Source organism: Anas acuta, chromosome 4 (genome assembly GCF_963932015.1).
Source record: "Anas acuta chromosome 4, bAnaAcu1.1, whole genome shotgun sequence".
Taxonomy (NCBI): domain Eukaryota; kingdom Metazoa; phylum Chordata; class Aves; order Anseriformes; family Anatidae; genus Anas; species Anas acuta.
The window spans coordinates 30562706-30579129 of NC_088982.1; the positions used below are offsets into that span (position 1 = coordinate 30562706).

Here is a 16424-nt window from a genome sequence, read left to right on the forward strand (position 1 = left end):
TGCCTCATGTTGTACATCCATGGTATGTTTTCTTTGTGAGCAAGGTGCGTGCCATTTACAGAGCTGATCCTGAGGCAGAACTTGTATCTCAGCAATAACAAAACAAATGAATGCCCAGTGGATCGTTTATTTATTTATTTATTTATTTTAAGAGTTATTCTTTGCTTGTTAATCTTCATGTTTGCTTGTTAATCTTCATGTTTACAACGTAAAACAGCCACGCATGCTGTTTTTCAAGGTAGAGTGCGTGTTTTGTACCCCGTTCTCTCTAGAGGAGACCAAGCCAGGATGTCCCGAGTACTGGCGAGAGGAAGCAAACAGTAGCGCAGCACGTAGGGAACACATGGGCATCTCCAAAACCTGCCTTGGAATGGCAGCCTTACAGACTGGTTGCTGGGGCCACCTGATAGAAATGGGAACAAGGAGCTCATGTTCCTGGAAAACCACGTTCCTTCCTGGGAAGGGATGCTCTGAATATGCGTTCTTTCTCCCCAAATTTTCTAACACCTCAAGTCTCCCAAACCAGTTTAACACAGGTGTGAAGGGTCACACCACCCACCCACTGCCCGTAGTTGCTGTCCATGTGTATTTTGAGGGTCACCTTGACATAAAAATAGGATACTGGAGCAACAGTTGGCATCTTCTTGAAGCATTGTTTATGCATACTTCTAAGGAGACGGTTTTCAGGATTACCCATGCTAATTTATCTTTTCAAGACACTATTAGGTTTGGTTAGGCAGGCTCAAATAGACAGAAAAGCCATTATCAGGATACGGTCTTTTTGTAAGGAGATAGCCAAGGTGTGAAACAGAACAAGGGACGCACTGCATTAAACCTACCGATTACGTTTTTCTCAAGCATTTTAAGCTATCGCGCCAGATAAGTCTTACTTTGTGTCAGTTTGAATCAGTGGATTTTAAACCATTATTACCCTGTGCCATTTGCCCCCACCCCAGATTATTTGTGACAGATATTCTGCACTGTATAATAATGAAACTCTAAGGGTATCATCTTCAGCTAAATGGAAAGTGTAACATAGTGTAATATCATGCCAATTAGAAGGGAAAATCATTGTAGATACCTGAAATACGTTTTTGCTTGGTATCAGCCATTCTGTGAAAAATTGCACATTCCACAGTTTCTAATGAATATGGATAGACAGCTATAGAGGACAAAAGACTATGAGTGGATTTACATTTCTGTGGCTCTGTTTGTTACAAATATTCTCTGAGAGACAACAGATACATGTGAGGAAAAAAATCCTCTTCATCTGCATGTTTCCCTGTTATGCAACGCACTGCTCAAAATGCAAGCTGAAAATTCCAGAGTTAACTCAAAGGAAGTGTAGCATTTACATTAAACATGGAGGAAAAATGAGTAAAAGTGAACAGAGGTGTTCATAACTTTGTCTGATGAGATCAGTGTTTCTGCCTGGACTGCTACAGCATTGTGAGGAATGATGTGGAATGCCTCGTGTCCTAGCAAACCTACTCAGTTTGGGTTCTCCATCTCAGGTTTGGCTGGAGAGGAGACACAGAGGTTTAGTCAGTAGCTTGATTGAAACCAAGGACTTGTTGATGGGTGGGCTTCATGGGTAAAATCAGCTTCTGTTACCCTGCTGTGCTAGACCGTCCCCAACCAACGGCCACTGGTACCAGAGCTGCAGCTGCCCTAGGTGCAGTAGCGGCGAGCCATCTCTGCAGGTGCTTAATCGCTCTGCTTCCATCACTGATGCTGCATGCTGTACGTACCGGTGTCTGAGGCGTCTTAAATGCTTGTGGGACAGGCAGCAGCCCCCGCGTTGGGCTGCCACTGGCTTTCTGGCACGCCACGCGATGCCGCAAGATGGTGGTCTGTCTGCTGCAGCTGGGGTCAGGGGTGGCTGTGCAGCTGGCAAAGTGGAGGTGTAATTTGTGGAGAGGACGCGGGACTAGGGGGGAGAAGAAGAAGAAATGATCGCAAACTTAGGTAATCGTTTTATTCATAGCATAATGTGCACACATGGCTGTTGATGATGAGGCTACCAGTGACATAAATAAACTCAAGCAAAAGATGTAAGCGAGTGGATACATGTGTAGGCTTCTTTGGGCGGTGCCACGAACTTGGACATCGACCAACAGAATTATTTATGTCCCTTGCAATTTCAGTGAAGAGCACAAAGGAGATAATTAGACCAGGATGCATCGCATTGCTCTTTCCATCTTGCACACATTCATGCCCACCAAATGTGATATGTTCGCCTTTTCCCCTCAAACGTGATGGTTGTTGAACTTATTTTTAGTGTCATTTGATAAGCCTCCCTGCTCGCAGAGAGACATCCCACTGACCCAGCCACTGGTCATTGTCTATACCAGTTCCCATCAAAGCAGGCGCGCTTTGTCAGGTTTCGACTCGAATATCCATTTTGCATCTGAAGTACAGTATCGAAAGTGACTGGATCATTTGAGCCTTTTTCTTCAGCTGCTCCCTCCTTCCTCCCCCACAGTGTTTCCGCTCACGCTAACATAATTTGGCATCGTCGACGTGACACAACACTGGTTTTTCTAAAAAATTATAATACATACATTGTCAATGTTTTGTGATGGCCAGCGCTCCTGTAAATTTAATTTCTAAATTGATGGAAGGAGGTCTTTTTCCACTGCTGAATCTCAACCAATGCTCGGTGCCCCCTTGAAAACCGAGTAATGCACATACAGTAATAGGTCATTCAATGTCAAAAGGCATAAAAAAGATGAGCAAAATCTTCACAGGCTGCTGCTTGCTGTTGCCTTTAATTATATTAATTAAACTTTGAAATTCTCATGCAAAGAGAGTTGCTGGCTTGTGACGCTGAAGAGCCCTTGGAGATTCGGGGGGAGAAAAACCCTGAGATACCAGCTTAGTGGCTACTGCTTTTTTAATTTTTAAAAAAATAATACATAAGCCTACTACTGCTAGGTATGTTTATAGATGATGATGTTTTATGCGCTACTGAACTTCGAATGCAGGAAGGGGAAAAAAAACACCAGCCACAGTGTCAAGGTCTTGAAGCATCAGTCCCTCCAACTCCGCTCAAGATCTCTGGTTACAGGCTGTCTTCCCGTGGAATAACGCTCTATTAATTTTCTTCCTGTCCCGGGTGCATAATGAAAGAAAGGTGTCTTCAAAAACTAAAGGGCAAAGTCTTGCTTGCTACCAATACCTTGAGGCATCCTGTCTACATTTTGTCATGCGTGTGCACTTTTCAGTGTTAGAATGACAAGATTTCCAGTCAGAAGGTTCCCGTAAGGCACAATGCGATGGGAGACTCGGAAGGGTTTTGTGATCTGACATCGCTGTAAGGCAGTGAACTCTTGCGTTTGCTTAGCCTGGTGGGAAGCTTTATCCTCCGCCTTTGGCAAGCAGTCCCTATTTACATAACACGTGCCATCCTCGCATCTGAGAAACTGCATCTCTGCTAAAAGCACATTATGTCCTGAGAATCTGTAGTCCTTAAAAAAATAACAAAAGTAAAAAAAAAAAAACATTATTATCTTTGGTTGTCTGTATTCTCCCTTTGTGTTCTACGAAAGCAGAGGCATGCAAGTCAATGCTGCTTGTCACTGTCGCAAGTCACGGAGCGGGAGTGCACGGTGGTGAAACACAAGAGCTTGGCACAGCAATGCTGGCTCCTGGAAGGGGGGAATGCAGAAACCTTCTGAGTTGAGGCTTCGTCCAAGAAACACGGGGCAGTGCTCAGTTCTCTCTGCTTGGTCGAAAAGTGGCAATGTGGCTGTATTTCCTCCTTGTATCCTCTTCTCCTCCTCTACTGAGATTGAACTCGGGTGAAGTTAATACATCGGCCCTGGAGGGAAAAAGAGAGAAGCTGTTATTGGTGGGTGAAGTAATGAATGCAACCAAGACTTTCAAATGCTGAATATTACATGCTGTAGGAAGGCTGTAATTTAAATTCAGATGTTTGTGAAGATAACATACCCATGAAAACCATTTTAAGAATTAATGGAAATTACCCAGAGTAAGTGTACTACATTTGACTTAGAAATTTAGGTTGTTAGGTAAGCAGTGATGACGCAGAAGACACACTTTGAATGCTCTGAGGTCTTCTCTGAGGATAATTTACCGATCTGAAATTCTCAGAAACTTCTGGGAGCAAAATAAAACCTATCTAAACACACAGTAAAGGAAGATCATAGTGAAGACAGATTCTCACTCCACCGAGCCAAATCCTCACGCAGCACAGTGCAGATAAACGTGACTTGGTTAGCGGAGCAGCTGCTGACTTGCACTTGCGTTTTATTAGCAGTAACCCCAGCTCTGCACCTCCAAGGTGTCTTCTGATGAGCTTAACATCGCTGTGCACCAGTTCTCATGGTGTCATACCTCAGTAAATACCCTTCTCCTGTAAGTGGGTCCTTACGGGTGACAGCTTTTGGTGTAGCTGGATGTGAGTCAAATCCCCTAGCGAAGCTCATAACCCCTTTTTACTGATTTGAGAAGCACTGAAAAAATGCCCATTCGCAGAACTTAGTTCAAGACCCGAGCTCCACACTGATCATTGGTTTCTGAACTCAGGAGTGCTTTCAGCAGAACAGCTCCTGACTTGGGCAGCCTTTCTGGGCACTGCACCTTTTCTTTCCATGATGGACAAGGACAGCCTGTATTGGTCGCGCCTTTGGCCGGGGCGTCTCCATGCAGAGGAAGTCATTTTCCAAGGCACGTGCAAGTATTACACACTGCCTGAAGGAGCACGCGGAAGGATTAGCAAAGACCTACTGAATGTTTTGTCATTAATTTGTCAATAATTACAAAGTCTCTCATTGGGGTAGGCTGCACAGCACCGAGTCAGGCACTGGTGGTCAGTAAGGAGCGTAGGAGGTGGCTTGCCCAGCCGAGGCACCGCTCCTTGCTCACACCTCCATGGTGCCGCTCGCTGCAGGAGCTGGGTGCCCATCTCACACAGGGGTCCTGAACCAGTGCTCCCCTTCTCTGCCAGCCTGCTGCACCTCTCTGCTGTGGGAGACATTTGCAAAGGCACACAGGTGTGCAGGTCTCATGGAGGTGAGAGGGATCTTACTTGGAAGTCTCCTCAGCTAATTGATGGTGGTGGTTTTTTGTTTTTGTGAAAATTAGGAGAATAGGAAAAAAGCTGGGGATATTTTTCTTTCTCTGTTCCTTTCATTTCCTACTTGATGACTTCCAGTAAACTGTGGTGCCTATGAGACAGCTTCTAAGGGACCTTTAAAAGATGATGCCAATCAAACTGTGCTAGTTTTGCAGTATGGAGCCATGCTTATTTCTTGAATCCTATTTAATGATGCATATTTTGGGGAAAAATTACTACTTTCTTTTTAAACACAGGAGATTATGGCGTAATCAAACAAAATTAGGCCTGAATTTCATACTACTACATGTATTTATTTTGAGCTAGATGTTTTATTGGTACCAGTGGAGGACAATTACACACAAGTGCTGTTTGGTATTAATCAGGTCTCAGTTGGCACCTGCCCTTGACTGGTATGGAGGGGGCAGCGTTTTCTAGATGGACTGCAGGACTCCATGCACAGTGCAGGACAGGACAAGGATTTTTTTTTCCTAATGCCCTTCTAATAATCCTACTTCCTATCAACTGCATGATAAATACAGAAGTGGTGAGTAGTTAGGCTGGGTAATTGTGGTAACTTCTAGCTGCTACCATCTGGATTACAAATGCAGAAGAGAAGCAAAGAGATAAACCCGGAGCACTGAAAGATTCCATTAAAGGCAAAGTAAAAAGGGATGGTGCATCTTTATGGGCCTTTACATTTATCTTTTTCAAATTAAGCATATCAAAATGAATTCTGCGGTAGAAGCAAAGTATTTTTGGAGGATAAAATCCACAAATGCTTTGCAACTCAAGCACTTCTGACGACAAAGCGAACATTAAATATACACTGACAACAAGGACTTTTCTTCTGAGTTGATACCATAATGCAAAAGCAAGACACTTCAGAACACCTTTAGAAACCAGGTAATGGGGGAGTTGCAGTATTTCTCCCATACTGTAAATTAACATTGCAATTTACCTGTCAGTGCAAATGTTCTGCTTTCATTTGTAGCTTTCTCACAGTTCTTTGAACATAGTTACCAGTGCATGACTTTATTTCAATTCGGGGCAAATGATTTGAGGATTAATCATTTTGGTTTTGCATTTATCTTTTGATTAGAAGGCATTTGAGTGGCTCAACACTTTACCTGAGGTCTGCAATCATCACTGAAGGAAAAATATGTTTTTCGAGACCTGGCTGCGTGACGTGGTTAAGTGCAGTGTGTTAAGAGGAGCTGGGTGGTTTTCCAGTTCATTAAAATGGCATTCATGAACTATATAACAAATACCACTAACGGGGCATTAAATTAGCCCTTTAATTCCAGGGAATTAAAGAACCACATAAAGAAAAACAGGGAGAACTTGTACCTTGCAATCTTGTTACCAACACTCTCTTGTACACACATGTTCTCTGCCAGCCTCTAGTCAGGGTTATAAGGTTTTTGGAAGAAGCTCTTGTCATGTGTTTGTTTTTTTAACCAAAGGTTGAGTCACTGCCAGTCTGAACCCACCTGTAGGCATTGTTAGTATGTTTGATGTATGATCAGATCGTTCTTACGTGTGTGAGTGTCCGTTCTAGCAGCCTGAACTACTCTCTTACTTAAGGGGACTGGAGGATGAGGAATTTCTAATGAAAGCAAGGCCTCCTGTTTAAGATGTCATTTTTTTGTACATAAATGTGATGCTCGCAGAAGACAGAGCTGAAATCAGGATGTTGGGAAACATGCTGAAAGCGCTAATTAATGAGAAGGTCAGGACCACTGTAGTGTCATTAACGGAACAGCAAATATTGCATGCCAGTATAGCAGAGAACAGCTTTTGCGTTTAGGTAATGGGATGTGACAAGGTGCGTGGCTTCACAGTACCTACACATGAAATGCATTAAAAACTAGCATTCAAGCCAATGTAAAGGGCTTTGAGCTCTCATCACACATGCAATTTAACACACTAACTTGCACAATTACCATATATACCTTTAATATTATCTTAGCAAAAATAGAAAGATGTGTATCAGTAAGCCTTTTTCTGGCTCTCAGCTTGCCACAGTTTGATTCATGTCCATATTTATTTCCATTAAATGCTGGCCTAGAGACTGTTTTCTTTCAGGAGGGACAGAAAAGATCCCTAAATAGAAAATAAGCAATTGGCATTACTGCTCCTCGCTTACTTCCTTCCCATCATCTCTATCCCCAGCCTCCTTACTGGAGGAGTCATGGGGGAGAAAGGAGGAGAAAGAAAAAAAAGAAAAGGAAACTGGTCAGCCAGACTCTTAATCATGTAACCCATCTCAAGGGCAGATCTCAAGACCTGCATACTCTACAAATCTGGCCTGGAGATTCGCCCCAAGCAAAGACCCTGGTGCAATGTTATTCTTTGAGATGTGGTGGAATGTGGCAAGCAGAGGAAGGTATTTAGTTCTGATTGAGCCGCTCTCAATTATAGATGAGCAAACTGATGAAGATAAAAGACTAATGTTTAACTCTGTTAAGGATTCATCACTCTAAGCCTGTAGGTTTTCATCAACTGCAAATCAGGGTGCATGTGATATAACCAGCATCACTGTCTTTGTGCAAGTTGGTTTGGGGAAAAAGATTCATACTCGTGGAAGGTGTTTCTCTAATCAAATTCAGAACTCCCTATGTAGTGGTATCTATTTCAGCTTTTAGAAACAGAATATTGAATTTCTATTCTGTTTAATCTGAACTTTACAAAAAGGACTATTTATATCACTAGAAGTGCTATTTACTAAACAGTAGATTTATCTGTCTATTTTTGGCCTTCAGAATTAAAACATGTTTGTTCTATGTAACTAATAAAACCTGTGAATTACCATCCTAGCGTTACCATGGTCAGACAGTTTGGTGACTTAATGTTACACTCATGTCCCCGTACTCAATTAAACAATCAATACAACCAATTTGAATTCAGATGTATCATGCCTTGTAAATCACTGGATCATAAACCTTAACAATACCAACATGTCGTCAGTATAAAATTGAACTAAATTAGTATTTTAGGGCTACAGTAATTAAAAAACGAGTTATGCAAGCATTCTGTGATCTTTGTATGGAATATGGGGTTATATCAATGCACCAGATTCAGCAGAAAAGAAAACCCTTAAGTATGAAATGTTTGAAGATGCACTGCAGGATCCACAGGAGAAGAATATGGTAAGTATTTTAGTTGAAAAATAGATAGAGAAAAATCTACAGCTCAGGTTTTTATATAAGAAGGAATATTTTTATGTTACGCTGAAGTCATTTATTACATTGTTGATTATCTTATAGAATTTAACTTACTGAGCAACCAGGATAAATTAAATGCCTTGCAGGGCACCCAATATTAAAGGAAGGGGATGCTCCTAGTACACTGCAGGATAGATCCTCATGTGGCAGTGAAAAAAAAAAGTCCAAGAGGTGTCTGCCGAAATGGCTGTGCTTCCTCCAGCTCTGTGACCTGCGAGCCTGTACAGCCCTGCTGGAGCAGTGCACTCAGCATTTGGAGGAGGATGCCTTTTGGACTGCACTGTGCTACGAGCCTGGAACTCATCTGTTGATGTTGGCTAGATAGGTATGAGAAGCACTTTAATTTGTATGTGTGCATGTGTGAGCAAACATGCGCTGCTTTCCAACCATCTGTAACCCAACGCTGGGCTCTTTGGTGGAGGAAGTTGAGGAAACTTTACAGGCTCCTCTGGAGCTGTGCCCACTTCCCGCACTGCCAGGGCTGGCCCTCCATGTTCCCAGCGCTCTGTGGATATTCACAGCTTAGCTCCTGGGTAATCTACAGAGACAAAGGGGCTCTGTTTTCCTCCTGCATTTTTTCAAACTGGGCTGCGGAGTTTCTGCGTTTTCAGTTTCATCCTGCAAAGATGTTCACCCGTAAATCTTTGTCCTGGTCAAACATTTAAGAGTCCATTGGGCTTGGGTTTTGTTTTGTTTTTCCTCCCTTCAAGTACCACAGACAGAAGAAACAATGCTCAGCAAAAAGTGTTCTGGGATGTGCAGGGGTGAGAGTGAGAGGCGATGCTCTCCTGGAAGTGATAAATGGCAAGGTCTAACAGTAGACTTGAAATGAGCAATGGTATGATGGCTGCCATCACTGAAGCTGTGTGTGCTGTATTTGTTTAGGCTGATGTGGAATTCTCTTAATGAGGTCGCAGGCTGGCAAAGTTCTTGACCCTTCCTTTCCCCCATTTCACTGTACTGCCTAGGAAGGCACTGCAGGGTGGGCCTGGGTGGGGGGGCAGCTGGATGGCAACTCCACAAATGCCCAGTAGGCTGGGCAGAGTTTTGTTGCTTTGAGTCATGCCAGAGTGTATTTTTTTCTATTATTAAGTTCCATCTGGAGTGCACAGAGCTTTTTGAGAAGCATCTTTTTTAGTATATGACATATGCAAAGGAGAGACAAATGCACGGATATGGATGTACGGGCTCTTCTCTTTGTATCTGAAACGTGTACTGTGTTTGCCAAAACAGTAACAGCAGTCCTCACACTCCTACCGCTAAGGCTGAAATTCAGCAAAAAAATGTTCTTCTGTTTTCCAGTGTGCTCTGGCTTTGGTACTTGCATGAGACATGCTAATCATTGCTTTCTGAAATGACTTTTCCAAAATGAGTCGTTATTTAATGGGCAGGTAACAAGTGCTTTAAGTTTGGCGGTTTGCTCTCCTTTGGTAATTGCTTGCAAGGATGCAATTACAGGAAGTCAGGCTCTCCAGATAAAACTTTGAACCCCGTGTCAACTGCTCAGTGCTACAAGGTCCCAGTGAGGTGTGGGGTCTCCTTGGAGGCTATGGGTCATTCACCACTGTCATCCTCCAAATGCTACTCAGCTGACAGGCTTGGATTACCTGAGAACTGTAAGCAGTTTGACATGAAAACTTGAATGGTAGAATCATAGAGAGATTAAGGTTGGAAAAGACCTCCAGGCCAGCCATCCCCCTACCACCAATATTACCCCCTAAACCATAAGGGGAACAGAAGGGACAGAATGTCCTCAGTTCAGCGTAAGACATGAAATAGTTTGCTAAGCACTGAAATTGCTGGCTGCTCTGGGTAGTCATAGGCATTAAGGGGCAGCTCCTAACATACTGTCGCTCAGACCTCTGGGTCTTGTTTTTTGGTGGTGTTGGTGTGTGTGTGGCTTCGCTTGCAGCATTCTTCTGTAACTGAGAAAGAGCATGTGAAGCAGTCTGTGAAATCAGAGAGGCTGGAGATGGGACATTTACGATATCCATCCACCCAGCCTGTGCCGTGTACGTTGTCACCTGTGCATCATCCTTGCTTGTGACGTGTTTCTGTAGCATGCTGAGTAACTGCATACATGTAGGTAAAGGTTCCCTGTACACTGCTGAATTGTTCAGCATCCGACTTATGAGTGGTAACAACTGCATTTTCTGAAGTGGCACTTAAGCCATCTTTTGTCCAGAACAGATGTCTTTTGTACTGCCCTCTATAATACACGCTTTCATAAAAGATTGGCTCCTTTTGGACTTGGAGGATCAAGATCCTACAGTGTCTGCCAGTACAGTGTCTCAGCAGAGGCTGAGCATTGTATGCTTCTTTCTTAGCACAGCTGAAGGGTCTCCATAAAGAGCACATACCCTTTTGGGAGATGTCTTTTATGTGGCACACGTGAGCTCTGTGCCCTCCAGCCCCGTTGTTCAGCGCTTGCAAAGCCGCGAGGAAGGAGAGGGTTTTAGAATAATGGCACTCCTGAGAGGAGTATTTAGCGATGTCGTTTATGTTGGCCCTGTCTTTACAGCACTGCCAGGGCATCTTTCTGCCCTGTGAGTCCAGGTTTGTCGCTCCTCACAAAGCTGTCTTGCAACAGCTCTCTGCTACAGCCTGCTGAGGCGGTAGATGCCAGTAGGGCCCTCAGATGAGAACCTGGTTTCCCTGATTCTGTTTCCTCTTAAGCTTTGTTTCCCTGTGGTGTGCCTCTCTAAAGGTGTCAAAGTTGCAAGTGTGAGGTTCTCCCCTGTAGTTTTTCAGTAAAGAACTGGAATGCATAAGCCTTTTCTTCTTTGCAGTAATACAAGTGAACAGGCAATTTCCTGCTTTCCAAACCTCTTTGGAATCATTAACTCCCTTACTGGGTTAATAAATAAACTCCTACCTGTGCTCCTGGCCTGCAGGCTTGTACGGAGTGTTGACAATAAAGGGGTATTTTAAAGGAACAAAACCGGTGTGGATTCAAAGTAGGTGCTAAGATGATACCACTGGCAACACCTTCCTCCCAGTCTAGCAGCAGGAGCCGTGTGGCAGTGGGGATTTCCTTACTGGAGAAGTCCCGCTGCCTGCCCTCAGCACAGCCCAGTACCAGAGGGGCACACAGACAGCAGCTCGTGCTGACAAACCTGTGCTGGGTTCGTGCGCCAAACCCACCATGCTACAGCCTTTGGAAACAGACCTGGCTGATCATGTCTCCCCACAGCCAGCTAAAGCAGTGTTAACTACAGCTCATGTCACCTTGCCCCCATCTCCTGGGCATTAAAATTCTACTGGCATTAACATTTGTGTGCTTCTTTACTAGCTCCCCCGCTCGGATGTATTTCACTGCTATAACCGTTATCACATTACACTCACCTCATAAATATCCATTGACAAGCTGGAGCATACAACTGAAGTTAAGTTTATATATATATATCTTTTTTTTTTTAAAGATGGCTGATTTATATGTTTACTTTGGAGAGCGCTTGCTAACCCACCCATGTCCTGTGCAGCCCTAAGTAGCATTCAGAGACCTATGCTGGCATCTCTGTTTCTTGTGTGCTTGCTCTTTGTCCCTGACAATCAGGAAATCCCTGGTCCCAGAGATCTGGGAAGCTCAGAACATGGCAGGAATTTGCTGACAGAAACCTGTATGCTCTGTTGCCAGGCTCTTAGTCCTAAAACCTCATCTCTGCAGATGTGCGTCGCCATCAGCATGTTTATTTTATATATTTTGCTTAAATAAAGCAAAACCACTTGAAGTTGTTATCTTCCTGTCCTTGCACATGTTGGATTATTACCCACAGAAGACAACCCACACCACGTTGCAGGGGCTGTGTGCTCACTGACTGCTGTCCTGACACGGCGCCGTTCAGCAGCCGCACGCATTGGAAGTGCAGAAGTCCCAGTCGGCAGCAGCAAAGCACGCTGTGGCGATGCATATTTAGCACCTGGGAAAAGATGACTCGTGGTGCTATACACAGCTGGAAGTATCATTTTGTTCACAGAATAAATCAGCAGTGAATCTCTTTGAGGAACTGGCATTATTACTGCAGAAAATATTATTACTGATATAGACATCAGGAGCTGTCTAGTTGCCCAAGTTGTCTTTTTCCCCAAAATTACTTAGCCTATTGCTGAAATGTCACTGAACCCCAGCAGCAACACTTGGTATGCTCAAAATCTACCTAAAAGAGCAACCGCATAAGAAGAAACAAAGTACGGGCAAATAGTGCTACATATTTTTAACCTTAGAAGGACTTTTTTTACACTGTCGTATTTCTTCAGCAACTTGAGATAAATGGAATGTCATGTAAGTTGTTTATTATTCTCGTATTTATGTAATGTAGCCTCCTTAGCATGTGTGCATGCACCTCACGATCTTTCCAAGCAATCTGGCAGCCATGTAGGTCAGTTTTCAGAAGACACATATCTGAATTTCAAGAACAGTTGTTTCAGGATGAGAACTGGCAGCATCTGACTGCTTTGAGGAGAATGTGCCAGCACAGGTTACAGATACCTCAGTAGCTAAGTCCGACATCAGACCCAACTCTCATCCCTGGGGCTTGCTTTAGGTGAGGCCAACTAAAATGCGAGCCAAGTGCAGAAAAGGAGGACAACATGAATTTCTTTTAAAAGGTAGTTCCCTTTTTCTGCACCAAATAACTACTGCATTTTAGAGTATTGGCCAGAAACTGTCAGTAAAAGGTTCAAAACAGGTTATTTTAGAGATGTGACCAAATACATAAAGTGCATAGTGGATGGCCAGGTGGCTGTAGCTGCTGTGTCAAAAAATGTTTCTTGCAGGAAAATACGTAGCTCATCTGTAGCCATCTTCCTCAAACTGTTACCTTAATGTAAGTACTACATTGTGGAGAGAAGCCCTGTGGGTGTCTTAAACCCACTGATGTGTTATATCTGATGTGGTCCTGATGCAGTGTTCACTACTGTTCAGCAAAGCTGCAAAGATCTGATTTGTTGGTTTCCCCAAACGCCCCTGACTTGTGCATGTGGTTTGGTAAATCTCGTGTTGGCGCGCTTTGCTGTTTGGAGCAAACATTCACTGGTCGCACGTGCGTGCGTACAAAACGCTGCTGTTACGATCTGGCAAGGCTTGGTAACCACTTCGTACATACTTTGCTCAGATGTAAATGAACATGCTTGGTGCAGTGAGGAATCGGGGGGTATTAGCTGTAGTATTTTTAGTACACTGGCAGCTTTGGGAAAATGCTATTAAGAACAGCTTTTCACCCCCACTGATAACGCTTATTTTGTAACTGGACATATGGACATTTCCGCACAGTTGCTACAGTGAATAAAAGCTTGGAAGTACATGCTTACCAGTGGTGTAACCTTGTGAAAACCAGGACTGAAAGGATTTGTAGCTCAATATGTTGTGTGGCACTGAAAGGAACATTTCTACCAAGACTCACGGTACTTGAGAGCACCGATTCAGGGGTAGGCTTTGAAGACATTTTTCCCACCTTGGAAAACTTGAGAAGAGTAATCCACAAAGTCCCCTCCACACTATGCTCCTGGTAATTAGGTTGAACGCAAGCAGCACACGCACTGCACAGCCACACGTCTGTGTCTGCAGGGAGCTGGGCTCCATGGGTTTGCTCGGGGCGTGAGCATCAGTAGGAGCAGCACGCGCTGCAGTTATTCGTATGGTCGGTACCCTGTTGTGTCTCTGAGTGCCATCACCCTGTGACTTACACCACAGGGAGACAGCTCATGCCCTGACCAGTTTTCAGAGAAGGGCAAGAAGGGGAGTGGATTGCCGGCAGCTGGGGAAGTTAAGGGAAAAAAGTGCTCAACTAGTGTGAGCATTTGCTGTCTTGCCCAGACAGGTTGTGGTAATGAGGAAGGGAGGGATTTATCTTCCTTTGCCAAGTTTTCTGTGACTGCTTTATTCAGCAGTTCTCCAAATAATCTACTGCCTTGAAAAAGAGTGGTTGTGACAAGCTGCTTCTCCTGCGAGTTGGCCTTCCAGGTCTGGGAGAAGAGAGGACGATGAGCTGCTGAGCTGGTTGTGTGGGCCTTAGGGGAGAATAAAACTGTATGCATTTGTAGCATCTGCTTCAAAAGGAGGTTGTGGCAAATATTTTATTCAGCAGAGCTGGAGGTCTCCTGTCTCTAGAGGGCAGGAGTTTGTTGTTTTCCTCAGATGAGGCAAGCATTGCTTATGCAAAAGGAAAGGATGTGGAAATGGCCTGCAGAGTCCCTGTTTCCCCGTCGCGGGTTCTGTGGAGCGAGGGCCTCAGCTCTCTCCATCTGACCCCTTGGCAGGAAGCCTCCCGCACTTGCAGCGCTTCTGCCTCCATGGAAATGCACCATGGCCTGGCAAGGTTTGACCCTGCTTTCCTGAAGGACACATTAATGTTTTCCCATTGCAAGCGCTTGCCAATGGAGGGCTCTGCTCCTTCAGATCTAATTATGCCTTGGAAGGCAGCTCGGGCTTGTTCTCACTGCCAGAGGGAAAGTGATCTCTGTCCTGGCGGGCGTCCCAGCACACACCTAACCCAGTGCTGCCGCTCACCCAAAGGGGCGCGCTGACCGGGCCACCTCTTCCCCTGTGATGCCCAGAGCGATAAGCTGAGCTGGTGTGGGGAGAGTTCCCTCACCTCGAGTGAGAAGGCAGAGGGCGTGGGATCGTGGGATTTTATTTCTAGGTGCAGCTCCAAGAGTTCTTCCTTAATTTCTGCGGTATCTCATCCGCTGTATTGTTCTGTGGTATTTCTGCTGTAGCTCTGCAGGGAGGAGGAGGGGGGAGCTCTGAAGATAGAGCTGTTTTCTCTGAGAAGTGTCTTTCCTCTTTGAACTCTTAAATGTACGGGGATGAATCCTTGTCAGGAGTATTACTGGGGGACCCCATTTATATTATGGGAGGACTGCAGCCAAATTGATGTCAGGCCTGAACTATTGTGCCAAACGGCTTCCCCATGTTAGCATCAGGAAGGACTTCTTGAGTCCTCTACATCTTTTTATAGGGAAAAAAAGAAAGAAAAAAAAATCCTTCTACATGCGTAAAATTTCAAACCTTGTGAAATCAGAAGAGGATCATAAGAGAAGCCCACTAAAGCCAACAAACACCACAACCTGGCATTCGTAGGAGTTTTTTCATCAAAAAAGGCAAGAATTCCAGAAATTTACAGTTCCTAGAGATGGCATCTCACACACAAAAGTCTAACATCTCAATTATTCTTCCTTCATCCCCTGTATGCAACCACTTGAAGTGGGAAGAATGCAATTTATCTTTCTCTGACATCGTTGATAGCAACAGATAAACCAAAACCATTTTCTTCCAGCTCCTTCCCTCCACAGTCATGACCTCAGCTGAGGAAAGTCCCCTTCAAGCCCATCCTAAAACCTCCTTCCTTTACAGACACTTCCCAGAGCCTCGTCTTCCTGATGCATGTCTTTAACACAGCCTTTTCTGAAGAAACATCCTCTCTGAACAGCCCACGTAAGTAAGAAGCAGATGCTCTACAACTGTAATGTCTGCGAGTCATCCAGGGGTCACGTTCTCAGCTTGTAACACAACAAAAACATGGAATTCATACCCCAGCTCATGGCCTGGCTCTTTTGATTTGCAGCAACCATCTAGCATATGATAATTATTTGAAAAGAGAGGATGAACATTTAGGATGATACATAATTATTTTTGCCTTTTAATAATGACCACATTATTACTGTGGGGGAAAATCTAACTTAAAATCTGTGAAAAACATGAATCTGCTGGAAGACGTAGATAGGGTTTAAGTGAATTCTCTTTGGAAGAAGCCTGGAAATCCCCCAGCACGGTGGGTGGGTGCGGCTGTAGCACAGTTGTGACTGCTGAGATTGAGATGGCTCCGTAGCTGGAGAGACAGAGCCGCAGCAGGAACCTCACGAATGCCTGCGCGCACACTGCATGTAACAGCCCTCTAGATGCCACTGTGATCCAGCTGTCACTTCACCACTTCACCAACCGAAGCCTTTACAGTGCTATCTGATAGCTGGATTCTTTGCCGTAATAATGAATTCAGCATTAATGACATTGACCACTGGGCCCAGTAAGGAACGCGAACGCCAAGCTGTTTCCGACCCCTCAACCCATGTCAGCTTCCCTGGTACAATGAGCACATGTCGACCAGTCAGCTCCCCTT

General features: G+C 44.4%; 1 protein-coding gene and 1 long non-coding RNA gene across 3 annotated transcripts in view; one reads left to right on the top strand and one right to left on the bottom strand.

Moving 5' to 3' along the window:
• Nucleotides 1-16424, top strand: part of LOC137855853 (uncharacterized) — a 286561-nt gene that overhangs the window by 228129 nt on the left and 42008 nt on the right. The gene's annotated exons all lie outside the window — the stretch shown is intronic.
• The window catches only part of ANTXR2 (ANTXR cell adhesion molecule 2), a 111132-nt gene continuing 96672 nt past the window's right edge, over nt 1965-16424 (bottom strand). Inside the window, exon 17 of the mRNA XM_068680464.1 lies at nt 1965-3823. Within this exon, the coding sequence (XP_068536565.1) occupies nt 3785-3823 (39 nt within the window). The 3' untranslated portion in view covers nt 1965-3784. The remainder of the gene's footprint in view (nt 3824-16424) is intronic.